The sequence below is a fragment of the Podarcis gaigeae genome, assembly GCF_964106915.1.
Source record: "Podarcis gaigeae genome assembly, chromosome: 5".
Taxonomy (NCBI): Eukaryota; Metazoa; Chordata; class Lepidosauria; order Squamata; family Lacertidae; genus Podarcis; species Podarcis gaigeae.
The window spans coordinates 13110155-13136861 of NC_139681.1; the positions used below are offsets into that span (position 1 = coordinate 13110155).

Below are 26707 nucleotides of genomic sequence, written 5' to 3' on the forward strand. Positions count from 1 at the left end.
GGGGTTCCCAGCAGCCCCCAAGAGGCTGTTACTTATGCTGTTGTCTGGAGAACTAAGCAAACAACCAGGGCTGTTGCTTAGTGTATCCAAGCCTTAGTCTAAATAAGATAAGATCCTGTCTGGATTTGCATTCCTTGACTTGCAGACTGTGTGGCATGTAGAAGGCACATAGAAGCCTGATTGATGCATGTAGTACCTTCTATGCACAAGGCTATTCCAGACTGTTATGCCTTAGTGAGTTTCCTCTCTTCGTGGTTGTTGCACAGACGGTAGACTGGATTGAGTTTGTGGCATTTTTTTCTGTGCTGGTAATTATTCCTAGTAACTTTATCTGCTACACCCCTTCATATGCTGTTGCTTTTATTTCTCTACCACGATCGCCCCCTGCCACTGGCTCTTGCAGGCATTATTTTAAAATTGGGATCAGCCTAGTTCTCTAAATTTAACCTGCAGTCCTCTGTTGTTTCTGTATTTTACTGGTTTAATTGGTTGGGAGGAGAAAGCTAGTATAGCTTCCCCAGAACTTTTCATTTAGCGTTGTGGCTGTTACCGACTCCAACTCCTTAGCACCCCCCTTTCCACTGTCTTCTACAGTGTCATCCTGCCATTTAATTTTATAGTTTTGCACCCATTTCATAAAATCATGGAATTGTAGAGTCATCTAGTCCAACTCTTCATTTCTAACTTGAATACAGTTGTTCTGATAGCTCTCATAATGCATGCTGCTTATTTCACGGTGCTGTCATCTTGTGATGTCTTCTAGGTTCCAGGGGCTGGGTCCAACAGTGATTGTGTGCCCAACCACAGTGATGCATCAGTGGGTGAAGGAGTTTCATACTTGGTGGCCTCCATTTAGAGTTGCAATTCTACACGACACGGGCTCTTACACCAATAAAAAGGTACCTGCTCATTCAGGATGCTGCAAATTCAGACCTTCTCTTTCGCTGCTGAATAGGAACAGTTTGCACTTCTTTCTCTTGAAAGTGTCATAAGAATTTTGTTGCCAGTACTGAAGATAATCCTTGAAGTTTTAGCTTTGCTCCCTCCCTCACAGTGTTAAATGGAACTCATGTTTTCCCCCATGAAACACCTTGAGAGTTTTTGTTGCATTGTGACATTGAGTGAGCTGTATGGTGCAGCGATTCAGCATCAGTGAACCCCCCCCCCCCCACTCCTCCCTCCACCCGAAGAATTTAAGGACAAATACAGCACAGAGGGCTTAGCACCTCTGCTATAGGTTCCGTCATACACAAAGGCCACCTTTTTAAAGATACTTATAGGGTTGCTCAGGGTGGCACTGTGGGTTAAACCACAGAGCCTAGGGCCTGCCGATCAGAAGGTCGGCGGTTCAAATCCCCGCGACGGGGTGAGCTCCCGTTGCTCGGTCCCAGCTCCTGCCAACCTAGCAGTTCGAAAGCACGTCAAAGTGCAAGTAGATAAATATGTACCACTCCGGCGGGAAGGTAAACGGCGTTTCCGTGCGCTGCTCTGGTTCGCCAGAAGCGGCTTAGTCATGCTGGCCACATGACCCGGAAGATGTACGCTGGCTCCCCTCGGCCAGTAAAGCGAGATGAGCGTCGCAACCCCAGAGTCGGTCATGACTGGACCTAATGGTCAGGGGTCCTTTTACCTTTACCTTTATAGGGTTGCTACTTTTATATCAGTGTCTGCTTTCGTTCAGCACCAAGGTCTGTGAGTTGGGCGCCCCAGCGAGTAGTTTTCTATGGAACTTGTTGCAGCAAGGTGTCCTGCCTGGGTTCTTTTTCTAAAAAACAACAACCCCAAACTTGCTCTTTTCTCCCTCTCACTGCTGCTTCTCCACTCGGAATTGCCCTAGCTTCTGTTGCACATGTGTACATGCTTTCCGTAGTTCAGCCCTTAGATTAGTGATTAGTTAGGCTGGCCTTCCCTGTGCAGCTGGACTCAGCAGCTGATCTCACCATTCCCATGCCCCTTGCAGACTTTACCACAATCTTCCCGTCTTCAGGGAGCACTTGCCTAGGAAACCTGCAGCAGTGCAACCTCCTGAGTGCTAATCTTGTGAGTTCGGGGGCAACGTTGCAGACACCTGAGTGAACTCTTGGGCTCTTGAGCATCTTGTTTATCTAGAACGGTTATGGGCCGCTTCATATTCCAGAAAGATCTCAAAAGTGGCATGCAAGATAAAAATACAAAATCACACGCAGCGTTAAATATATTGGAAAACGGGTCCAACAAAATTGCACTATGGTGTGGCTCTTGTAGCTGATATCATCCTTCTGGAAATGCCTGGGTAAGCATAAAAGTTTGAAGCAGGTAGAAGCACAAAATTGTCGGCGTCTGTCTGATAACGTGATGAAGTGCATTCCACAAAGTAGGGGCTGTAAGAGCAAAAGCTCCACTCTGTTATTGAGAATCATTGCCGCATATAGTGATCAGCGTCGGTGGTGTTTCCATGATACTATTGCACATCATAATTATTTACCTAGACTAATAACTTATTTATTAGTCTGGAGAGATCGAAAACATGAGCCTCAGGCGAATGATACACAGCAGCGAAACGGCTGGAGTCTCCACTCCGGGAGCTTGCACATCTGCACTAAGCCCATAGTGAAGCTTGGAGTGACGTGTTGCGATATATACACAAATGGATCAGTCTGATAAATTGTGCTGATACTTTTCTGAGGTTTAGCTAAGTTGGTGTTGTCGCCTCTGAGGATCTCGCTTTATCCGGGAAGCACTGAAACGTGCACAAAGGCTCCTCTGCAGAGATTATTGTGTATTTAAACACACCCGGACCCCTCGTTTTCTCACCTGCAATTTTCCTCCACCGCTACTGCCCTTTTGCAAGTTAAAACTAAACAAAACAACGGTACTGTTAGGAGGTTAGCTGGCAGCGGGAGTGAGCCAAGCTGAAAACCAGGCAGGTGGGCTATTCAACCAGCTGGCAAACGAACTAATTCCAGAACTTAAGCATCACATTTTCTGCAATGATCACAGGAATTGTGGCTTTTTTTTGGGGGGGGGAGGGGGGAATGATTCTTCTAAGCCCAAACACTTCCAGAGTAAAATGACAGGGCAAACTAAGCTCCCTCCAGCTGTTGGTTATCCCTCTGCAGTGGTAAGGGATGGGGGAACGGGAGAGTTGTTTGTGAAGCTGGAGGAAGTGGCTGGGAACAGGGTTTAATTAAACATATGTCATCTTGGTTTTGTGAGCATTCCTTGCAAATACTCACAGAATTCCCTTAGGGGAGATTTTTTCATGTATTTACAGAGGGTTGTATCTAATGCCGTGTATACACAGTCCCACTCACACAATGGATTTCCCTTCCATTTCTCTCCCCATGCACCATCAAAATCTTTTCCGTAGGGTCCTCTGATCCTCTGGAGCATTGCGCACGGGGGCGGTAGGGGAAATTCCATTGCGCAAGTGGAAGTCTGCGCCAGCATTGGATAGGACCCAAATAATTGAATACTGAAAAGAGCAGGGGGCTGTTCACCAGTCCCTATAAATATTCTCCAATGTTCTACGGACACGGTTTGTTGGCATGCCCAAGAGCTGGGAATTTACTGAACTCCGGTAGGGGAAGCTTCTCAGGATTCTGTTGAGAAAGTTGTAGACAGCACAAAGATTCCATGTTCTGTTTATGAGCGCACACCAGTATACTGTTTACATACTTGTAAATATGTGCCACAAGCATAGAAACGAGCACCCTGCAAGGCTCTCGAAGGCCACGGAGGGTTTTGCCCACTAGCTTCACTGAAATCAGAGGTGGGGAAGATGTAACACTCCCGGTATTGCTAGACTGTAACTCCCTGGCTGTTGATCATGCTGGTGGGACTCGTGGGAGTTGGAGTGCAACAAAATCTGGAAGGTGTCCCCATTGGCAACCGCTGCTTTTTTCCTCTGGAACTCAGTTCTGGCACCTCTCAGATGGGTTCCAGCATCTTTCAGGTGGGTGCCATTGCAATTCTTAGAGAATCAGGTAGGTGTTCATGGTGAATTAAAGCACCTATTTTTCTAGAAAAATAGCACTGCATATGTTGTTGTTGTTTAGTCGTTTAGTTGTGTCTGACTCTTCGTGACCCCATGGACCAGAGCATGCCAGGCACTCCTGTCTTCCACTGCCTCCCACAGTCTGGTCAGACTCAAGCTGGTAGCTTCAAGAACACTGTCCAACCATCTCGTCCTCTGTCGTCCCCTTCTCCTTGTGCCCTCCATCTTTCCCAACATCAGGGTCTTTTCCTGGGAGTCTTCTCTTCTCATGAGGTGGCTAAAGTACTGGAGCCTCAGCTTCAGGATCTGTCCTTCCAGTGAGCACTCAGGGCTGATTTCCTTCATGGATCACTGCCTTGCCATGGCAAAGGGGCTTGAATAACTCAGAAAAGCTATGAACTATGCCGTGCAGGGCACCCAAGATGGACAGGTCATAGTGGAGAGTTTTGACCAAACGTGATCCACCTGGAGCAGGAACTGGCAAGCCACTCCAGTATCCCTGCCAAGAAAACTCCATGGACAAAGACAACAGGCACTGCATATACCCAACCCTATTTACCCAAGCCATTGCTCCCAGCAGGCACCCCAACTAGGTCTTAAAACGGGCAGGACTTCTCTCTGATCATTCAGCAGCATTAGCCGTTTGTGAGTATTCAGTTCTCGAAATGTCATATGTCTTGATTCCTGAGCTTAAAGCTGCTTGTTTTCATTTTTATCTGAAGCCCCTTCCCACCCACTTTCAAAAGGGGCCAGTATTCTGTTTAGCTATAGCAGGGTTTCCCAAACTTTGGGTCTCCAGCCGTTTTTGGACTACAACTCCCATCACCCCTAGCTAGCAGGACCAGTGATCAGAAGTGATGGAAATTGTAGTCCAAAAAGCGCTGGAGACGCAAGTTTGGGGAAACCTGAGCTGCAGAAAGGATTGTGAGCATGGTTCCCTTCTGAGCTGGGCACCAGCAGAATATGGACATAAGGTTACAAAGGGAGCTTACTATCTGAACAGCTCAGAAGAGGTCAGGCTAAGCAGTAGAAGGGGGCTGAGAAAAGAGATGTCACTACGACAGAAATCGGAGGAAGAGTGGAGAAAGGATACTGTGGCACCGTAGGGTGACACTTCTCATTTAGTAGCGCACATCTCTGTGAAATCCTTGACCTCTATTTTGTTCTCTCACCATTCGTATCAGCTCCCGAAGTGCATAAATCCCTTTGCAGAAACTTCATTAAGTGCAGAGTTGAGGCATAAGGCTGGCACAATTTCAGTGCCAGAAGGCATATTGATGTAAAGTTAAGCAGTTCCTTCTCTCAATAGCCCTCTCTCTAAAGCAGAGCAGAGCTGAGGTTAGAGTAGCATGTGCAGTATTTCTTCAGCCCTTTATTTTTCTTGACAAAACAGATTTCAGAATAGCACACCTACTACGTTGACCCTTTCGCTCTGTAGAGTTTAGTACAGGGGTACCTCGGGTTACATACACTTCAGGTTACATACGCTTCAGGTTACAGACTCCGCTAACCCAGAAATAGTGCTTCGGGTTAAGAACTTTGCTTCAGGATGAGAACAGAAATCGTGCTCTGAGGGCGTGACAGCAGCAGGAGGCCCCATTAGCTAAAGTGGTGCTTCAGGTTAAGAACAGTTTCAGGTTAAGTACGGACCTCCGGAGCGAATAAAATACTTAACCTGAGGTATCACTGTATATGCTGTCACAGTCATTGCTGGGTAGCCTAGGAGTTCTTCCTTATGTCTTGGGGGGTGTGGTGGTAGAAGCAGGTTCAAAATACAAACATGCTAAAAAGCATTTATGCAATAAGGTAGAGGGGGAATTAGGGCACCAAACCATTTCCCTTCTTCCACAAAACCATGTGTCTCATTACAAAAGTTAAAGCTGTTATGGGATTGCTCTGGCTTTCACCCGCGCACCTGCGATTTTAGCTGCCATCCTCATTTAACCTGACGATAGAAGCTGAAAACCTGACTGTTTTTCCATCCCAGATTCTGGCTACTTCATAATCCTTAGTCTTATCCCATCCTGTTTTTCTGTGTCAGAAGTGATTGAAGTGGCTGTAAAAGGCTTTAGTTGTGGAGATTGAATTTTAAGAGAAGAAAATATTAAAAGCCCTCGCCTGTGATGTTAGGAGGAAGGTACGTGTTTGTCGGTCAGTTCCTGGGTAGAAACGGGCAACGATGAAATGAAATGCGGAAGCAGACGCGTCCTTAGAGCACAACATTGAATATGCTTATAAATTATCTGAGAGTTCTGTCGGGGTGCACCACGAGGTCCCTCTGAGCTCTGCAAATCTGTTTCCCTTTACAGAACTCAACAGACTTTCGTGTGGCAAAGCTTACATTACCTTAACCTGAACTGGGGGAAGTGGTCGGTGATGAATTGCCTTTCTGTGTTTTTCCTTCATTGTCAGCACAAATCCTTGTTTAATAAAAGATTTGGCTTGAAGGAAATTTTAATTAATTACAGGTTCAGTAAATCCTGAGTAGGACTCTGCTGTGCTGTGTCTACAGTGAATGGCCTTCATGTGCCTTGTGTTTTTACTCCTGTTCTCTGTGCTGCCTGACAGTGTGATTTATGGCTGTTGTTTTCTACCACTACACTGTTTGCCCTCTAGGAGGGATTGGTCTCCTGAGCCCCCATAATAACAGGAGCACTTTCACAAAACATCTTTTAATGACAACATTGTAGCAGCCTTCTGTAAGTCAGGCTAATTGCAGACATACCCTATTAATTGCAAAATCTAGGAGAGGTTACATATTTTACAAGCTTTTAATTTGAAATCGCCTGAGATGATTTGTCTTAAGTGTTTGAGTAGAGATGCCTATAGTATTCTGCAGTAGACCATTGCTAGGAAATAGATGCAATGAATGTGGGTTGCAGTGGGGGCTTAAAAATATCAGATTTTACTATAGGGGCAAGAGAGTCTGTTTTTTACCTCCATAGTAAACTGAATCTGTTAATTTCATTAACTAGTGATCATACTTCCTTTCTCCTTTTGGAAATACGATTCCTTACAAAAATAGACATTTGGCATTAGAGATCTTTTCTAGTGGTATCAAATTCAATAACTATTCATGAAAGTTAGCCTCCTTTTAAAATAAATGTTTTTTCCCCCTTCTGTTTAAAAAAGACATTTAAAAAAAAATTCAAGTCCTAGTTTGTTCGTTCCTCATGAAGTTGTAAGGGGAGGAAGAGGTGATAGTGACACAGCAGCAAATCAAATTGATTTAGCACAGCGAGTTCTCAATTTGCTGCTCTGCTATATTCATAGTGCATTCTCAGTGCTTTGTAGTGCTGCCCTATGGTGACTCGCTCAACTCTATGTGAGACAGCCCAGTATCCTTACTTGCATACCTGATGCTGAAGCCAAAGGACGTGTCTTAACTTACAGTGGTCATGCTTTTTTAGGGAAGGGGAAGAGATACAATTGAATTTGTTAGTGCCTTAACTCATTCCTTGTAATGGAGGATTGTTCAGTCCTAGATTTGGCTTTTCGGGACTTGCTATTTTCCCCCTTGCAATATCGGAATGAAACGTGTTTATTTTAATGCGTGCTTAAGTCCTGTGACAAGTGTTGCCGTGTTAGTGCTGCCTGGGACATTGGTTATCCAAAACAGTACTTTCTTTATGGACTCTCATAGTTTCAGTAATTGACAACGTATTGTTCTCTTTGCAGGTAAAACTGATTCAGGAAATTGTAGCATGTAGTGGCATTCTGATAACCTCCTACTCTTACATTCGCATGCTGCAAGATAACATCCATGGTTACGGCTGGCATTATGTGATTCTAGATGAGGGACATAAAATTCGGAATCCAAATGCTGCAGTCACGGTTGCCTGCAAACAGGTAAGACTCTTTAAAAACAAAAGCATTTTGATTGGTTAAATTAGTGATAAACTTTGTCTTAACGCTTACTTCACGCTTAGGCCATGTTTCAAAGACTTTGTGTCATGTGTAAATTATTGGTGGAATTTGCACTTTTCTGTATTTTATTATGACATGCATACGCTTCTCCCTGCATTTACAGTTCTGCACTCCTCATCGAATCATCTTGTCTGGCTCACCTATGCAAAACAACCTAAAAGAGCTGTGGTCCCTCTTTGACTTCGTATTTCCAGGAAAACTAGGGACACTTCCTGTCTTCATGGAGCAATTTTCTGTTCCAATAACCATGGGAGGCTATTCCAATGCCTCTCCAGTTCAGGTAAAAGAGGCAGTTCTCAGAAAATGTGCCTTGTACAGGTCCCTTTGAAAGCTCAGTTCCAGGCCATGTTCTAACACAGTCGCTAAATGTCCTATCATCTCCTCAACAGTTAACATTAAAAGAATAAAACAGTAAACAACAAAGAGAATCCTAAGAATCGTGCAGAATAAAACCACAATTCAAAACTAATTAAATAAGACTTAGATCTCCGCTAATGAAGTCATGCTATTACTATTATTATTTACTGGATTCTTAATTGTGCCCTTCATCAGACAATCCAAGGCTGAGTTTACATATAACAGACAATAAAAAACTATTGCATACAAAATACAAAAATCAGGTAAAAATTAACAAAAGTGCTAATAGGCACTAAAACAACAGTGAGCCATCATAACATAGTGACTGAATGTCTTAGCTCACCCCCTGCCAAAGAGCTGGGCAAACAGGTACATCTTCATCTGCTACTGAAAAGGTAAATGATGTTTGTGCCAGATGAACCCCAGAAGGATGCATTTCAGAGATGGTGCCACCATCAAGAAGGCCCCGTCCCACACTGCTGTCCCACAAACTTCATCTGATGATAGAACCACAGGAGGCCTCCCTATTGATCTAAATGAATGAGCAGGATAATATGGAGAGCCTTGTTAATTCCAAACTGACCACATAAGGCCATCCACCATTTAGTACATGAAGAAATGCAAGAGAATTACTGGATAGCATAATATACAAAGGCAGATTCTATAGCAGGGTGTCTTAGGCGCAGTGACCAGTATCCGAGCAATCACTCATGGGCTTCCAAGCAGAGGTTTTGCCAAGGGAGCGTTGAACTTTTACTCTTAACAGCAAGCCCACGTCACTTGACAAACCATTTCTGAACACAGTTTAGAGTCACACCAAAGTCCTTTTTAAAATGATGTCCGGTGGAGTTGATATTCATTTTCCCTCTGAGGGCAGGAGAGGGGTTTTCAACTTCACTTAGCTTCATTCAGTTTCTCAGATTGCTCACAGTTATAGACTTGATTGGTAGACTCACCTAGTCTGCTGATTTTGAATTCTTTAGACACTTCCCCACCCCCAATCTCTCTTTGTAAACTCACATCTTACTACCAGGCCATTTTTGGTTGTTTTCCGGATGTCCGCACTCGGCCTACCTTATTTTTGGGTGACCCTATTTTGATTTCAGATTGATAGGCACACAGCTGCACTGCTGGAGGGAATGGCACATGTTCAAGTGGGGTTTGCTGCAATTCTATGTAGTTTTTATTTTTATGTCCTTTCAGATAAATTCCACCAACTATTTTTAAAATGAACGGAGAATGATTTGCTGTTAGTTTAGATCTGTGGTTCCTAAACCCCACAGGGGGGCAATTTGATTTTTAAGGTGAGCAATTCGAGAATGAGTTATTAACAGTTAATGGCCTTTTAGGCTTCCTCCACGTGAATAGTTCACTTTTTGAATAATAAGAATTATATGTCGGGGGTGGGGGTGAATCAGGCTTTTAGAGATGCCTAGGTGGGGCATGGCCCCAAAAAGGTTGGGAACTACTGGTTTAGACGCAACTGGTGCCCGTATGAGTTTGCTTTCATTTAAATGTACATGCAAAAAGACATAATAAGTGTGGAAAATATCAGCATGATAACCTACAAGTTTTCACTAACCGGTGAAGTATTTTATCCTCCAAAGTACATTAACATAAATATTCAGTGTGGTGCACTGGTTGGAGTGTTGGACAGACCAGGAGAACCAGGGTTAGGATTTCTAGTCAATCATGAAACCTAACAGGTAACCTTTGGGTCAGCGTACGTTGAGCCTAACCCACGTCACAGTTGTTTTTGCGAGAGGATAAAATGGAATAAGCCCCATGCGTATTATGCTGAGCTATTAGTGAGAGGTTTGGGGCAAAATGTGGAAAGCAAGTATGATTAATAAACTAGCATTGGCGTTTTTTCCCCTTCAAAAGGTAAAAACAGCATATAAGTGTGCTTGCATTTTACGGGACGCAATTAATCCCTATCTGTTGCGGAGAATGAAGGCGGATGTTAAAATGAGCCTGTCACTACCGGAGAAAAATGAGCAGGTATTGTTTGACTCTGTATTTTGCACCCCGAAATTTATCTGAGAGAGGCTACATGTGAAGTTATGCTTTGAGCAGCTCACTGAGTGTCTAGGGTGGGAAGTCACAAGGATAACCATAGCACATTGCCCCACTTACTTTCCTGTTGCTTCCTCGTGACACACTTCCACCAATTTAATGAATTGGGTTAAAAGATATGGGTTGTATCCAATACTACTGTTCCATTCATGCAACAGACATCTGCTTTAACGATGGAACTTCCCCTTACTCCGCCCTGAGAAAGGTGTTTTTGGGGGTTTTTTTTGCAATATTTATTTTCTTGTCGGATCTAAGCTTATTTGGGTACTTTAAGAACATGAAATAAATTATGTATAACTGTGTTGCAGCACAGGCTAATATTAGCAAGCAGGAGAACTCTGCAGAGCTCACAATATAGAATTAAGTAAGATTTCCCCTTGAGGACCAAGGGTGAGGAAATTCTATGTTGTGGCTGCAACTCGTGAGTTTTAACAGATGATGAGCCCAGGGGCTGGGAAAGTCTCCACTGAGCTGCTAATCCCTGCGATAAAAGCAAAACCTATGCCAGTTCATAGATCGTGAGCTCCTTGGGGAAAGATCTGTATTTTTCATTCATGTTAAGTATAGCTCCATACTTTCTACATGTAATAATGTCTGCAGTGTCTCTTTTTTAGGTATTGTTTTGCCGTTTGACAGATGAGCAGCACCAAGTATACAAAACGTTTATTGATTCCAAAGAGGTTTATCAGATTCTCAACGGAGACATGCAGGTCAGTGCAAAGAAAGAAATTGGCGTGCCAGATAGCATGAAAGGAAAAAGTTCATCTTTTCCATTTGCTGTCAAACAGCTTAGCAGAGCACTAACAGAGGGTTAGTTAGTAGGCATGAGAAGTTAACAGAACCGACAACATAGCATATTTACCTTTACAGTTATCAAATAAGTCCTTTAAATTCGCACTGGCCAACGTCTTCAGTCTAAGGAGCTGCATTTTCATGTAGTGCATATGTCTCAGTGAAAACAAGCACTGTAGGAAGAAAAGCAGAGGAGTGGCGGTGGAATTGAAAGAGTGAATTCTGCAGCCAGTACCTTTGGCAGTGCATAATTTATTTGGCATGAGAATTATAGTAGTTTTACTGAGGGAGAAATAAACGTCTCTCGTAGGCCTGGGAGATGTATCAGTGCATTGCCTGAAACCGGTTTAAGGTTAAAATTGTGAGAGCGATTTCAGAATTTCCAATCAGGCAATGTATTGCGAGTCCCTGCTTGTGCCAGCGCATTGCACATTTCAGTAGGCCACCTGATGCTTGCCCACTCGCCCTCTGCGGCGCAGCTACCAGCCTCGGGAGTCGTGCTTGCCTGCCTGCCTACCTGCCAACATCTTCGTATCTTTTTCTAGCCGTGCGAGCGCTGGCAGGCTGCCTCCTCTCTCCTTTTTTTTTTTTTAAATATAATTTTTTATTAGTGTTTTCTTTAACATATCATTTTCAACAGTAATTAAACATACTTTTACATCTTATTCAAATTTTTGACTTCCATCAATCCTGTCTGAAAATTTTCCAATCTAATCTTTCAGTATGCATTTCTTATCATCCCTATTACATTTCAAACTCATAACCAATATTTCTTATCTTTTTCTACTTTGTAACACTTTGTATATTTCTCCTTACAAAACTTCTTGTAGTCCTACTAGCATAATTTGTTGATTACAGTTGCTCTTCAAATAATTCATATACTTCTTCCAATCTTCTGTAAATCTCTGGTCCCACAGGTTTTGAATCCTTCCTGTCATTTTGTCCAATTCTGCATAGTCCAGTAATTTCGTCTGCCATTCTTTCGTTGGAATTTCTTCTTGTTTCCATTTTGCCTCCTCCCTCCTTGCACCAAGCAGAATAGTGGCTCCTGGTAGCCACTTCTTCTTAAGCAGCAAGCGACAGTCGTCAGGATGAGCCACAGCTGGCGGTTCCAGGGAAATGGGCAGCTCTGCAGTGCCATGTCATGCGGTACCCAGGCTTATGGGCTCCGCCCCGGGCAGCACTGCCTGCCCAGCCTCACCAGGAAGAGGCAGAAGTTGCGCACAGTGACACCAATCGTCTGCATGGCCAGCAGCTGCCTTTTCCCTCCCCGCTTTCTTTCCTCCTCCCAGATGCCTTAATATACTGCAAAGTTTAGCTGGTGATATGTTACGATATAAGAGCCCTAGTCTCTTGTTGAAAACCTTCTTCCAGTGCCCACTTGCTTTCATTCTGATCTGTTATGCTGGCTTAAATGTGGAAGGACCGGAACATGCAGAGAATAAACATTTGGCTATCCTCTGTGTAGATTTTCTCCGGATTGGTGGCCCTGAGAAAGATCTGCAACCACCCAGACCTCTTTTCCGGTGGTCCTAAAATTTTGAAGGGTGTCCCTGATGAAGAATTGAAGGAAGAAGACCATTTTGGATTCTGGAAGCGTTCTGGGAAAATGATAGTTGTAGAGTCTCTGCTGAAAATATGGCACAAGCAAGGCCACAGAGTACTTCTCTTTACTCAGTCTCGGCAGGTAAGTCACACTTTGCATCTTCTCTGTCTCAAGTCCACAGCTGTGACCTGATGCTGCACACTAGAAAGTTGCCTGCAGAATCCTCCCAGAAAGCAACGTTTTAAAGCCAAGGGGCAAAGTTTTGTGTAGTTCTGATTGACATGCCTCGGGAATATGCACAAATGTTTTCGTTTATATTTTCAAATAAATACCTTATAACAATGCAGTGGTACCTCGGTTTACGAACTTAATCTGTTCCAGGAGTCCATTCTTAAACCAAAGCTGTTCTTAAACTGAGGTGCACTTTCCCTAAGGAGGCCTTCCGTTCGTAAACCGAGGTAAAGTTCGCTAACCAGAACACTACTTCCGGTTTTGCGGAGTTCATATACCGAATAGTTCGTAAACAGGGCTGTTCTTAAACTGAGGTGCGGTTGGCGCTGTGGTCTAAACCACAGAACCTAGGGCTTGCCGATCAGAAGGTCAGCGGTTCAAATCCCTGCGACGGGTGAGCTTCCATTGTTCAGTCCCTGCTCCTGCCAACCTAGCAGTTCGAAAGCACGTCAAAGTGCAAGTAGCTAAATAGATATTGCTGCGGTGGGAAGGTAAATGGTGTTCTGGTTCGCCAGAAGTGGCTTAGCCATGCTGGCCACATGACCAACGTCAGCTCCCTCAGCCAGTAAAGCGAGATGAGCGCTGCAACCCCAGAATCGTCCGCGACTGGACTTAACGGTCAGGGGTCCTTTGCCACTGTACTGAGAAAAATAAAAATAACAGGGTACAATTTAGCAAGATACGTAGTAGATAAATAGATGCAAATTTCCAACATATAACCACCTAAAGAATTCAAATAGAAATGCATATGCCAATTGCTTCCAATACATAAAATATTTCACAATATTCTCAACAATGTGTGTGGATTTACATTTTCTTGCACTTCTTACACCTGTTTTCAATGATGAAAACTAGATTTTTCAACAAAGAGATAAGATTGCCTCGCTTTTATGACTCTGTTGATCAGTTTTACCATTTCAGTGTTGGAGTCCTCCCTCCCCCCCAATTATAACAGATAGTTGCTCATGACACTGTCAATATATATTGAACAATTTCCCTGACATCAGCTAGCACCAAGCCTTTAATATACCTAAATAAGATAGCTATTAATTGGATTAACTGGAATTTTAAAAAAACTAAGAGTAAAAGTGAATCTTCCATTTCAAAGTCCATTAGATAATGAATAAAATCAGGTTTTGGTACTTTAGTGAGAGCATTCCCTACTCTAATTTCAGTTGCACATATCAACTTTGAGTAGACTTGGATTTTAATTTGTGGCTGAAAAATGTCCTACTTAGAACCTTCTTTGTATTTATTCAGCATGGGTAGGCAGAAACAATTTCTGTATGAGAGAAGTGTTTAAATGTATTTTTCTGTTTTTATATTGTAAACCACCCTGTGATCTTTGGACGAGTGGCAGCATAGACATTTAATAAGTCATCATGATCTCTGCCATTAGTTTTTATGCTGTACAGTGACTGTTTTGATTTTGTTTTGCTGCTCAGCATCAATCTTTTCCCCCTCAATTTTGCAGATGCTGCACATTCTCGAAGCGTTTCTAAAGCAGAGAAGCTATTCCTATCTCAAGATGGATGGCACCACAACAGTGGCATCAAGGCAACCCCTTATTGCAAGATTTAATGAGGTAAGAAACTCTGGATCAGCCAGGTGGTCTCTGATCTTCATTGGAGACGCATGGAATTTAGCATTCAGTTTGGTAAGGGTTAACAAGAAGAGCAAGACTCAGATGAAAAGACTTGTAGGAAACTTATGGAACCATTCACAGGTGCAACATTCCCAACACTCAAAATAATAAAACATTTACCAGGTTCTGATAATAACTATTATTATTATTGCTGTTGTTGTTGTTGTTGCTGCTGCTACCTAACACGAAAGGATGAGATTCGAAGATGCACCAATATTTAAAATAAAAGTTACAGTGGTACCTTTGTTCTCAAACAGCTTAGTTGTCGAACAAATCGGCTCCCAAACACTGCAAACCCAGAAGTAAGTGTTCCAGTTTGCGAACATTTTGCGGTAGCCAAACATCCGACGTGGCTTCCAGTTGAGTGCAGGAAGCTCCTGCAGCCAATCGGATGTTGCGCCTTGGTTTGCGAACAGTTTCAGGAGTCAAACAGACTCCTGGGACGAATTAAGTTTAAGAACCACGGTACCACTGAACTGTGATTATTATTTATCACTTCCAAAGCTCCTAAATAGTTTTTAAAACTGCATAAATTGCCCATCCACCCACCCACCCTTGGAATTTCAAGCCTGGCAGGGTTTAAATTTAGTTTCACAGTTCAGACAGAACAATGAATGAAGGTTTTCCTTCAACCTATTCTGTTCAGTTCTAATGGTTCCCATGTCACAACAATTATTTGATCAGCTTATAATAATTCTTAGCACTTGAACTTTGCAGATGTGTGGCCTTGCTCCTTCAAACGTACACGCAAATAACTACATTTGCTATATGTGAATCACAGGTGTAAGTTAGTTTTAGCTTTATTTTAGTGGAATTTGTTCCCAAGTAAAAATGTTTAAGATTTTACAGCCTTGGGCAGCCAAGAAGCACATTCACTGCATCCATAGGCTGGAAAGACCTAGAAACACATTTTTCAACTTTTCCTAAATGTACCTTGTGGTGTATGTATTTACAGGACGAATCCTTATTTGTATTCCTACTTACCACTCGAGTCGGTGGGCTTGGTATTAACTTGACGGGTGCAGACAGAGTGATTATTTATGACCCCGACTGGAATCCCAGCACAGACACTCAGGTAGGTTTCATGGAAAAGAATATTAAATCTGAGATGTACCTTTAGAAATAAGCCAGTTCAACATCTGCCTTGAGCCAGGATGTCTTAACTTTGACCATTCAGAAGCATGCAAGGCTCAGAATGTTAACTGCTGTGGTTTTCCAGTCTGCACATCCATGTTGAAGGTGTTTTAGCCAAATGTGCTTAGAACCACTCACATCTCTTCCTTTAGAAAACGTAGCTCTGGGAATCCTGGTCCAGTTTTTAATCACAGTGTGGAGGGAGTGGGATTTAATCCTCTTCCCCTGAACTATTTTCATGCCAAAAATTGCATGTCTGCTTCTTTTTCTAAAGGCGGCGATGTGGCTGCTTTTAAGCACATTAGTTAAGGTTTTTAATTTGGTCTGGCTTCCGGAATGTTGTGTCTGAAAATGCCGTTTGCAAAACACTTCTTTGTATTCTAGGCTCGCGAACGTGCTTGGAGAATAGGCCAGATGAGAGAAGTAACCGTGTACAGACTTCTTACTGCTGGTACTATCGAAGAAAAGATTTACCACAGGTGAGTGGCACACTCGCATTGACTTGCTAGTGTTTCACCAGGTGCAGCTCTGAGGAACAGCATTTATTTGCATTTTGCTGTTTTTTTCCCCTGCTGTGAAACTTAAAGCGGTGTACAAAGGGTTCTCAGGCAGCCTCCCATCCAGGCACTAACCAGGCTCAAACCTACTTAGCTTCAACCATTTTGCTGCATTGTGTTCTTTTTCAACCTCTGCCGACAACATGTGCAAGGAGAAATTCCAGCCATGGATGGGGATAGGGATGGGGGAAAGGGGTATGTCCTGGCTTGTGTGTCACCGTTTGTGCTAAGCAAGGAGCTCAGTGGCAGGTCAGGGGCTACTTGGAAGTGCATTCTGCTTGTCTATATCTTGGTGAATGCAGCTACTACTGCAACTAAACTGCATAAAGTTTAGTTTCGGGGCTGAACACATCGCACACAAAGGAAGGTCTTTGGAGACATGGGAAAGAGAAAAGGTGTCTTTCCTTCCTTCCTTCCTTCCTTCCTTCCTTCCTTCCTTCCTTCCTTCCTTCCTAACCACCCCACCCTATCCCAGAATGGATCAACACTTTAGAGGCTGACAGTATAGAGTAACAAAAGTTTGCATTCCCTGGTTCTGTAAATACTGACACAAACCTGTATCCGTGGATCTAGCTTCTTCTGTCCGACAAGCCTTAGGAAGCTTTTTCTGACAGTAGAGAATAACATTTGGTAGCCACTTCCAGTAGGGCGGGAGCTGCTTGTGCCTGAAATAAGCGGTTTAGACTGAGCAAAACAATGGTTCAGTAACTGAGAATCTGCTGTAAGTTTGTATGGAGCATAGATCACTTCCAAGCCAGAATTAGGGACCTATCTCAAACCGTAATGTCTGCGAATTATGCTCAGTAACAACCATAGTTTGTCTGATTTAGATGTCACAGTAAATAGAATTATCATGAACCTGGAAGCTGAGGAGGAGCCTTATTGCTGTTGTTGGCATCTCTCTGTCAGTGGAGTGCACCTCCGGGGGTCCAGGGCTGCCCAGACGACAGGACCCCTCTCTTGGCTTCACTGACGTGGTGTAAAGAAAAAAGCAATACGTTCTGCAGCATATTCCTGGTGTCCTAACCATGGTTTGGCTGTGACATCTAAGCCTGGCCAGTGTATAGCCACAGCTTGTAGTTTGACACAGGAGACTAAGGTTCAAGTCCCGAAGAAGTTGTTTTTATTCTAACCAGTCTCTAAGCTTTTAAGATCATCTCACTTGCCCTCTGTAGGCTGGGGTTTGCTTGGTTCTTTTTTATGAGATGCTGGGATGCAAATGTACCAGAAAAATGTTGGCTCTGTATCAGGAAGCCCCTGAAGCAGGTACTATGTGGGTGACTAGTGCGAATTTAGTGTTAAAAGTTATCATTGATAGGCTTAATGATGAGCATAGCTCCCCTCAGTTCCATATTCTCACTCCCCTCAAGTTTTTCTTTTAATATTACCATCTCTGAAGCAATTTTTATTATAGCTTGTTGGTTTGAACCCTCTGCCAAAATTCTTGCTGGATTTAGCTTTCTTTCCCCCTTCCTCCTCTTTTATGGGGATTTCCTTTTTGTTTGTATTTTCTGCTGTGGATAAACAGTGTTTCGTGGGATATATCTTTGGTGTGTCATGAGATTAAGTGCAGTAAACTCATATGGTTAGCAGTTTGTGGATTGCTTAAAAGTTACCAAAGCAACTCAGAGCATTCATGTGAAGCAAGAGTCTTGCTGCACTGTGTAATTTTTCCCTGGGGTAAAATTTGCATTGTTAAGTTTAGTGCTTTGAACAGAAAGCTATGCATATCTTAACACAAAATTCTGTGTTTTTTTCCAGACAAATCTTCAAACAGTTTCTAACAAATAGAGTGTTGAAGGATCCGAAGCAGAGGCGCTTCTTCAAATCAAACGACCTCTATGAGCTCTTTACGTTGAGCAGCCCAGATGGGACACAAGGGACCGAAACCAGCGCTATATTTGCAGGTATGTCTGATGAGGAATTGTAGTATCTGCACAACAAAATATGGGATAGCAACAGCCAGTGATTTTCTGTGTAATTCGTTTCAGGCACTGGCTCTGATGTTCCAACACCCAAATGGCAGTTAAAGCGTAAAGCTGTGAATTTACCTGGCGCTTCTAAGCGACGGCACCGCCTTGCAGGACGTACATCGCCCACAAGCACCAGGCTGCCAGATTCCTTCTCGGAAAGGCAGCGTGTAAGTTCACCTACTACATCAACAGAACCAGATGAAACAGTCAAGCACAGCACAGAAGTGTCTCCTCAGATTTGCAGTCCTCCCAAAAGTGATGCTCAGATGACGGCAGCTGGTCCTACAGATCCATTGAGCGGAGTGGAAGAGAAACCTTTAGGATCCGGTGATGAGGGAGCGCAGTTGGAGAAGAAAGAAGCGCCCGAGAACATGGTGTGTTTGGATTCCTTTCCCGTTGGTGATACAAGCGTATTTGTTGAAAGTCGGCGTGATCTCGTACATGAGAAAAATAGCCATTGCCAGGCGCAGGATGGGAATGAGCAACTGGAGAATAATTGCAGCAAGCACACCTCAAAAACGAAACATCACAAGCACAGGCCACGGAAGCGGGAACGTTCTCGGGATGCCAGATTTGAGGGTCAGCGGATTCCTCACCTTGTGAAGCAGAGAAAGTACCGAAAGGAGGACAGCGAGGAAGGGAAGCATCCCAAGAAAGTCGAGGATTATGTTTTGGAGAAGCTTTTCAAAAAATCAGGTAACTCTCTCCTTGTGCAGTATTTAGCCTGGCACAAGCCCAGAAGGCCCATTGCGGATGGCAGCATGTGCCACCTCTGCTAAAACATCTGCACTGCCAGATGTTACCTTCGAGGTTCTTGTATTAATATACAAAGCCCTGAACAACATGGGCCCAGGATACTTTAAGAAGCCCCTGAGTTTAGAGGTCACCCCAGAACTGGCCCTACTAAACATCTTCCAAGACAATAATGCCCACTCACAACACAAAGAACTCATAACCCACCTACTCTCAGCAGCCAGAAACATCATAGCCAGGCACTGGAGAGATCTGTCAGGAGTAAATATAGACCAATGGTATCAAATAGTATGGGAAGCAGCCTTATTAGAAAAACTAACCAACAAACTGAAACTGACACAGGGACAAATAGAAGAAAGCACCTTCACCCCAGTATGGTTACATTTTATCACATACACAGCCCAACAAGACAACAAGAACCCACCAACAGCATACAAATCAATCTGGCTAACCTGATCCAAACACACACACACCACTCACACACAAAAACAAATGTCACTACAGCCAATCAAAGACAACCAGCCACACCCTAGGGCACCCCAACCTCTCTCACCACCAAAGGAATACAAGCGAATAGTAAAGAGAACCCACACAAGTGACGCTGACACAAAACCCCACACATACACTAAGTAGAATAGAAGCATTGCCCCCCGGGCCCACCCCACTCACCACTCCCCCATCACCTCTTTCCCCCTTTTCTTCCTAATGTAACACTAGTGTCTCAACAAATGAAACTGATCTGTAGAAAACGTAACTTGAAAAAAGAACAAATTTCCTTCCAGTAGCACCTTAAAGACCAACTAAGTTATTTCTTGGTATGAGCTTTCGTGTGCATGCACACTTCTTCAGATACAAGGTATCTGAAGAAGTGTGCATGCACACGAAAGCTCATACCAAGAAATAACTTAGTTGGTCTTTAAGGTGCTACTGGAAGGAAATCTATCTGTAACTTGAAAAAAGAGACATGGCACATACTTTTGTAAACCAAGAAATCTTTAATATATATATATATATATATATATATATATATAAAGAACCCCCTGAGCTCTCTTTTCCCAGCTTGATCACTGATATAATCTGGAAGAGCACTGACAGTTGTCCCCATTTTACAGAAGTCCAGCTAACTTCAACTGGAAGTCAAGCATTTACTGTTGCCAGACCCAAGATGTGGAGTGCTCTTCTAGCTGAAGTATTTTTGTTTAAATATTCTTAAGGCGAGCCAGTCATTTTTATGATTATTTTTATCCCACCTTGATGTTTTGTATTGCTGGACAGCATGTAAATACTTTTATAAATGAAATAAATACGATTCAAGGATAAGCCAAATTCTGCCACTTGAACAATAATTAGAAACTTTAAATAGATTTGCTTGTTTTGCATTATTGATTCAGGGTTTTGTTTTGTTTTGAAGATATATATATATATATATATATATATATATATATATATATATAGAATTGTCATGTGGAAAAGAACCTTTCCTTCATGGAATTTGTGTAAGGAGATGCAATACTTTGTGAGCTTCCTTATAAACTTGTCATTCTGTATGGATCATTTTTATCCCTGACTACCAGTTACAATACTGGTCTTGGGGCTTCTGATAATAAATCATGAATCAGTCCCAGTAAACTGTTGAATTGAACTTGTATGTAAGTTCATGCATATTTGTAGCCTGTGTATGCATTATTTATTGCATCTATAGGCTACCTTTTTCTCCAAGGAGCGTACATGATCCTCCCCTCCTCATTTACTGTATTTTTCGCCCCATAGGGCACACCTAGTTTTTTTTTTGGGGGGGGGGAATAAAGAAAAAAACTTTATTTCCCCCCCCCCCCCAGGCGCGGGGCTGGCACGGGGGAAGCCTGAGTTTCCCCTGACCCCAGTCCCCAGAACAGCCTGCTATCCGCAAGCGAAGTCGCACCGGTCTCCCAAGGCTTGCGGATAGCTTCCTGAAGCCTGGAGAGCGAGAGGGGTCGGTGTGCACCGACGCCTCTCGCTCTCCAGGCTTCAGCGAAAGCCTGCATTCGCCCCATAGGACGCACACACATTTCCCCTTCATTTTTGGAGGGGAAAAAGTGTGTCCTATAGGGCGAAGAATACGGTATATTTCTAAGTGGGCTAGAGAGAGAAATTGCAGCATATGTTAATGACAGAGGTTCAGAAATGGGGGGCAAATGGTGGGGCACGAGCTCCTTGTTTGTTTGTTTGTTTGTTTGTTTGTTTTTCAAAAATTTTATTAGTTTTCACAAACAAACACACAAGACAAACATAAATCATAGCCTTATTGAAAATTACACTTATTGACTTTGTTTGGTGACTTCCTCGCTTCCCCTTGGTTGAATTTCATTGCATGTCCTTTTAACGGTTTTCCAAATCCCAGTTCTAATGAAATTTAACTTAAACATTAACATCCTTAAATCTTCACCTTATGGAATTAAACATATTAATTCATCACTTAACATAAATAAAATCCTAAGCCAATTAAGTATCTGCAAGCTATTTTCAGTTAATTTACCTTAACAAATTTAACTAGATAATCATTAAATTTATTCCATTCTTCCCGATACTCCTCCTCCTTCTGGTCGCGGATTCTTCCGGTTAGGTCGGCTAGCTCTGAAAAATCCATCATCTTCATCTGCCATTCTTCTATTGTTGGTAATTCTTGGGTTTTCCACTTTTTAGCTAACAAAATACGAGCAGTAGTTGTGGCATACAAAAATAATTTAACATCTTTCTTGGGCAATTCCAAATCTGTTATTCCAAGAAGAAAGACCTCTGGTTTCTTTATAAATGTAGATTTCAACATTTTTTTCAATTCATTATAAATCTTTTCCCTTGTTTGGGGGGCTTGCTCCCTGCCCCCCTGGCACCACCCATACCTAAGCCCCTCCATTGGTCTTGTAAAATGTGCTTTCTGATTTTTAAAGCAAGCCATGTTCCTCCTTTCTCCCAGGAATACACAGTGTAATGAAGCACGATGCCATTATGGAAGCCTCCAGTCCGGATTACGTGCTGGTGGAAGCAGAAGCCAATCGTGTTGCTCAGGATGCCCTCAGAGTGCTGAAGATCTCTCGGCAGCGATACCAGGGAGCCACTTCTGCTGGTTTTCCAGCAAGAACAAAGTAAGGCCTATGGCACCACTTTCAGATTCATTGACTTTTACTAGTTGGTATATTTGAAGTAAGGGACGCGGGTGACGCTGTGGGTTAAACCACAGAGCCTAGGACTTGCCAATCAGAAGGTCGGCGGTTTGAATCCCCGTGACAAGGTGAGCTCCCATTGCTTGGTCCCTGCTCCTGCCAACCTAGCAGTTCAAAAGCACGTCAAAGTGCAAGTAGATAAATAGGTACCGCTCTGGCGGGAAGGTAAATGGCGTTTTCGTGCGATGCTCTGGTTCGCCAGAAGCGGCTTAGTCGTGCTGGCCACATGACCCGGAAGCTGTACGCCGGCTCCCTCGGCCAATAAAGCGAGATGAGCGCCGCAACCCCAGAGTCGGCCACGACTGGACCTAATGGTCAGGGGTCCCTTTATCTTTACCTAATAATAATAATAGTACCCCACCCATCTGTCTAGGTTGCCCCGGCAACTCCGGGCCGTTTACAGCATATCTGAAGGAGCGTCCCCTCCCCCATCGTTCTGCCCGGACACTGAGGTCCAGCTCCGAGCGCCTTCTGGCGGTTCCCTCACTGCGAGAGGCCAAGTTACAGGGAACCAGGCAGAGGGCCTTCTCGGTAGTGGCGCCCACCCTGTGGAACGCCCTCTTTTCAGATGTCAAAGCGATAAACATCTACCTGACATTCAGAAGACATCTGAAGGCAGCCCTGTTCAGGGAAGTTTTTAATATATGACATTTTAGTGTATCTTTCATCTTTGTTGGAAGCCGCCCAGAGTGGCTGGGGAAACCCAGCCAGATGGGCGGGGTACAAATAATAAATTATTATTATTATTATTACAGCATATATTAAAACATAAAATCAAAAATTAAAACTTCCCGAAACAGGGCTGCCTTCAGATGTCTTCTAAAAGTTGTATAGTTCTTTATTTCCTTGACATCTGATGGGAGGCTGTTCCACAGGGCGGGCGCCACTGCCAAGAAGGCCCTCTGCCTGGTTCCCTGTAACTTCACTTCTTGCAATGAGGGGAAGAGCAGAAGACCCTCGGGAGGAGGACCTCAGTGTCCAGGTTTAGCGATGGGGGTGGAGACGCTCCTTCAGGTATTCTGAGCGCTTTGTCTGGCTGAAATGTGTCCTTGAAGTAGGATAATGCCTCTTGATTGTCGGGGTGTGTGTGGAAAGATGGCTATAGGTTTGTGGAAACCTCTGGCCTTCACATGGCTGGAATGTAACCTACTGTACAAAGTAAAAGTCCCATCTTCCAGCTGCATCCACTTTTGCCTCTGGCTTCACCCACCGTGAACATGCAGTCCCCAGAAAGTTATTCATGGGTGGAAAAAGGGTCTCTGCATTTCCTTGCATTTATCTATCTTATCACGAGTATACATTTGTAAAGAATTTGTGTGCAATTCTTTGGTATGTTTCAGAAGCAGATTTGGTCAGAAGAGGAACCCAACCTTGGTGACAGAGTCTACCTCCTCTCCATCTCCAGGAAAGAAATGCAAGGTATTTCATAAGCACTTCATATGACAAGCCTACAGCATCATTCCACAGCTTGAAAGCTCCCAGCAGAGATCATCATTTGCTTGCTGACTGCTCAGTCTAGCTGAGTTAAACTTAAAAACAGGAGCATTATTCCTTCCTTTCAGTAGTGCAGCTGGGGCTGAGATTGAGACAAGTAAAAATGCAGTTTTATGTCAAACTAAGTGCCAAAGAAGCCATGCCTGTATTATATAATCCATTGAAGCTATCAAAATGTAGACAAATATCACCCTTTGCAAAGTGATTGCCACTTTAATGTGATGTCGTTTGATATATTTGTCAGTGTTCAGTGCTAACACTTACGCTAACAAAACACATCTGTTACTGTTCAGTTTAAAAAAAAACCATAGCTTTCCAGTGAAGCGCAGAATATGTAATTTGATCTTCCAGAGAGATGATAAAATATGCTACAAATAATTATTATAAATTACATTCATTATACAGCAGTATAATGATGTGTACATGTACGCGTGCGTACACACACGCGCACACACAATTTTTGTGTATATATGGAAATAATAAGGAAATTAGAATTGTGTGTTTTCAAATCACAGTTGGCTGGATCCAGATTAGCCATTGTGCAGACAGAAGGCACCATAAGTGTTCAAACTTGTACAAATGAAAAGCTACCCAAAACCTTCTCACAAAAGCATCTTGTGTGTGTATAATTTCAACCGGTTCCATTGCATTGGCAAATTATCATCACCTCCTTGCCGTTTTGAAATGCTTTCCTAAATATATATTTTTTCTAGATTTTTGATAGGTCCAATATGACTTGAATTGATAGTGTAAAACAGGGCTGGTGTGACACTGGCCCTTCCGCTACTTGATCACTAAGCTATAAAGCCACAGAGATTTCGTGACGAAGGAAATATGGACCTGTAAACTTCTGGGCTCACACTTCCTTGGCAGTTCGCCATCTACAGAAGATTTTTGTTGTTCTTCTCGCTATTAACTGCTGTTTTTCACAAGAAGATGAGGTTCTGTGTATATGAGAGCTTCCTTCAGTATTTTCCCATTTCTGTTTGCAGGATCTTGAGAAAAGGAGAGAAGAGAATAAAAGCAGAAATATTTCTCCCACTCACTTTGATGGAAGGGTGGAAGCAGGAGAGTCTTCTTCAAATGCCATGGACTCATCATCTCTGCTAGCTAAAATGAGGGAAAGAAACCATCTGACTGTACCCCAGACAGCTGACAGTCAAACGGAGGAGAATCTCCCGCAGGGAGCAGCTGCACCCTCTGTAGCTTCAGAACACCAGGAGTTACTGATGGACGTCCGGAACTTCTTGGCTTTCCAGGCCCGGGTGCCTGGTCAAGCCAGCACTCAGGAAATACTGCAGGAGTTTGAATCAAAACTGACTGTGGAACAGTCCTCGGTCTTTCGAGAGCTCCTGAGAAACCTCTGCACTTTTTATAGGAGGCCGAGCGGGGAAGGACTCTGGAACTTAAAACCAGAGTTTACCTGACATATTATTGCTGGGTGTGTGCTGTCCATCCGACGCTTTTTGCAGTCAGCTTTTAAAGTGATGCTGTGCTCATCATTTGTAGTGAGCTGGTTGGTGCCTGGTGCTCTGCTTAAATACCTTTATATACTGTTCCACACACGAAGTGCCGTCTACCTCGAAATGCATCGCTAGCAGCCCAGTGTTTTTTTTTTTTTTTGCAAAAGAACATGACTGGGACTCAAAATACTTGATTTATAACTGGATTTCCATTCCGCTTTCTGATAACCTACGCCATAAAAATCAGAAAGTACAAGCTGTTGGTCCAAATGTGTATTGCACATGATGACATCTTAGGTGGGTACCGGGTGCGTAATCACAGTGATTAACAATGTTAAGAATAATTGCATTTGATCCTGAGATGTATATGCACTGTATACTCTTCGGAAGTGATCTGCATATGATAACTTCTTCTACTGCCGGATTTTAACTGATCTAGATCTGAGACTCGGTGTCCTATTTGGGTGTTAGCAATGACGGAGGGGCAGGTCTCCCTCTATATCAGAAGTTCTCACACACTCGGTTAGGGGTTTCTTGGTGTTATCCATTCGACTGCCTGTCTTGCTGCAGTGACTGGAAGCCATAGGCTTGGCTAGAGAGAAGTCGTGATTCTCTCATTGGTTACTAAATGAATATGATTGAGACAAGCTTGTCCAGGGTGCCTCATCCAACACCACCTTTTTCTTTTGAGGGGTATGGTTCTATTGGGAACTTGGGCATTCATTACTCCAAGAGTTATGGACAGTTGATAATAAGTGCAACCTGAAGCACAGTACGCCGGAAAAAGATTTTTTAAAAGTTTAGTGATTTATTGTTTGCCCTGCAATAAGGCAACCTTAGTAACTGACCTTCTTCATCAATTCCTTTGAGTAAAGAATGGACATGATTCCTGGTGTTGGTGGCAATGCGTGTGGTTGGTCTGATGTTATTACTCTCTCAGTTGCAGAATTCTGGCAATAAGAGAAATAAACCATGGAAGATCTAGAGACAAGAACGTGGACAATTCATTTTGTTGGGATTTTAGCGGTACTCCGTTGATTGAGATATGTCAATACTGGCTTTTGTGTGCAGAAAAACAAAATACCGTATTTTTCGTCCTATAGGGCGCACCGGCCCATAGGACGCACCTCGGGTTTTTTTTTGGGGGGGGAATGAATAAAAAAAAAATATTCCCCCCCCCAGCCGCGGCTGCCGCCCCAAGCCTTGCACACACCTGCCCGAAGCACGGGGCACCCTCCGGAGGGCTCCGCGTGCTTCGGGCTGCCGCCCCAAGCCTCGCGCGCCCGGCAGGACCTCCCGCCGGGCGCGCGAGGCTTGCAGACACTCGTCTGAAGCACGGGGAGCCCTCTGGAGGGCTCTCCGTGCTTCGGGCTGCAGGCTGCCGCCCCAAGCCTCGCACGCCCGGCGGGACCTCCGCCGGGCGCGCGAGGCTTGCGGATCGCCGGGGCTGCAGGCTGCTGCCCGCAAGCCTTGTGAGCCCGCAGGAACTCCCGCCGGGCTCGCAAGGCTTGCGGATAGCTTCCTGAAGCCTGGAGAGCGAGAGGGGTCGGTGCGCACCGACCCCCCTCCCTCTCCAGGCTTCA

The 26707-nt window shown here is 43.7% G+C and overlaps 1 protein-coding gene across 1 annotated transcript in view; it reads left to right on the top strand.

Moving 5' to 3' along the window:
* Positions 1–26118, top strand: part of ERCC6 (ERCC excision repair 6, chromatin remodeling factor) — a 49704-nt gene extending 23586 nt beyond the window's left edge. Inside the window, exons 8-21 of the mRNA XM_083738234.1 lie at positions 764–899; positions 7655–7825; positions 8007–8183; positions 10145–10261; positions 10951–11046; positions 12597–12815; positions 14380–14490; positions 15506–15625; positions 16069–16163; positions 18003–18148; positions 18233–18910; positions 21921–22089; positions 23508–23586; positions 24654–26118. Of these exons, the coding sequence (XP_083594360.1) occupies positions 764–899; positions 7655–7825; positions 8007–8183; positions 10145–10261; positions 10951–11046; positions 12597–12815; positions 14380–14490; positions 15506–15625; positions 16069–16163; positions 18003–18148; positions 18233–18910; positions 21921–22089; positions 23508–23586; positions 24654–25088 (2749 nt within the window). The 3' untranslated portion in view covers positions 25089–26118. The remainder of the gene's footprint in view (positions 1–763; positions 900–7654; positions 7826–8006; positions 8184–10144; positions 10262–10950; positions 11047–12596; positions 12816–14379; positions 14491–15505; positions 15626–16068; positions 16164–18002; positions 18149–18232; positions 18911–21920; positions 22090–23507; positions 23587–24653) is intronic.
* Positions 26119–26707: the final 589 nt, after the last annotated feature.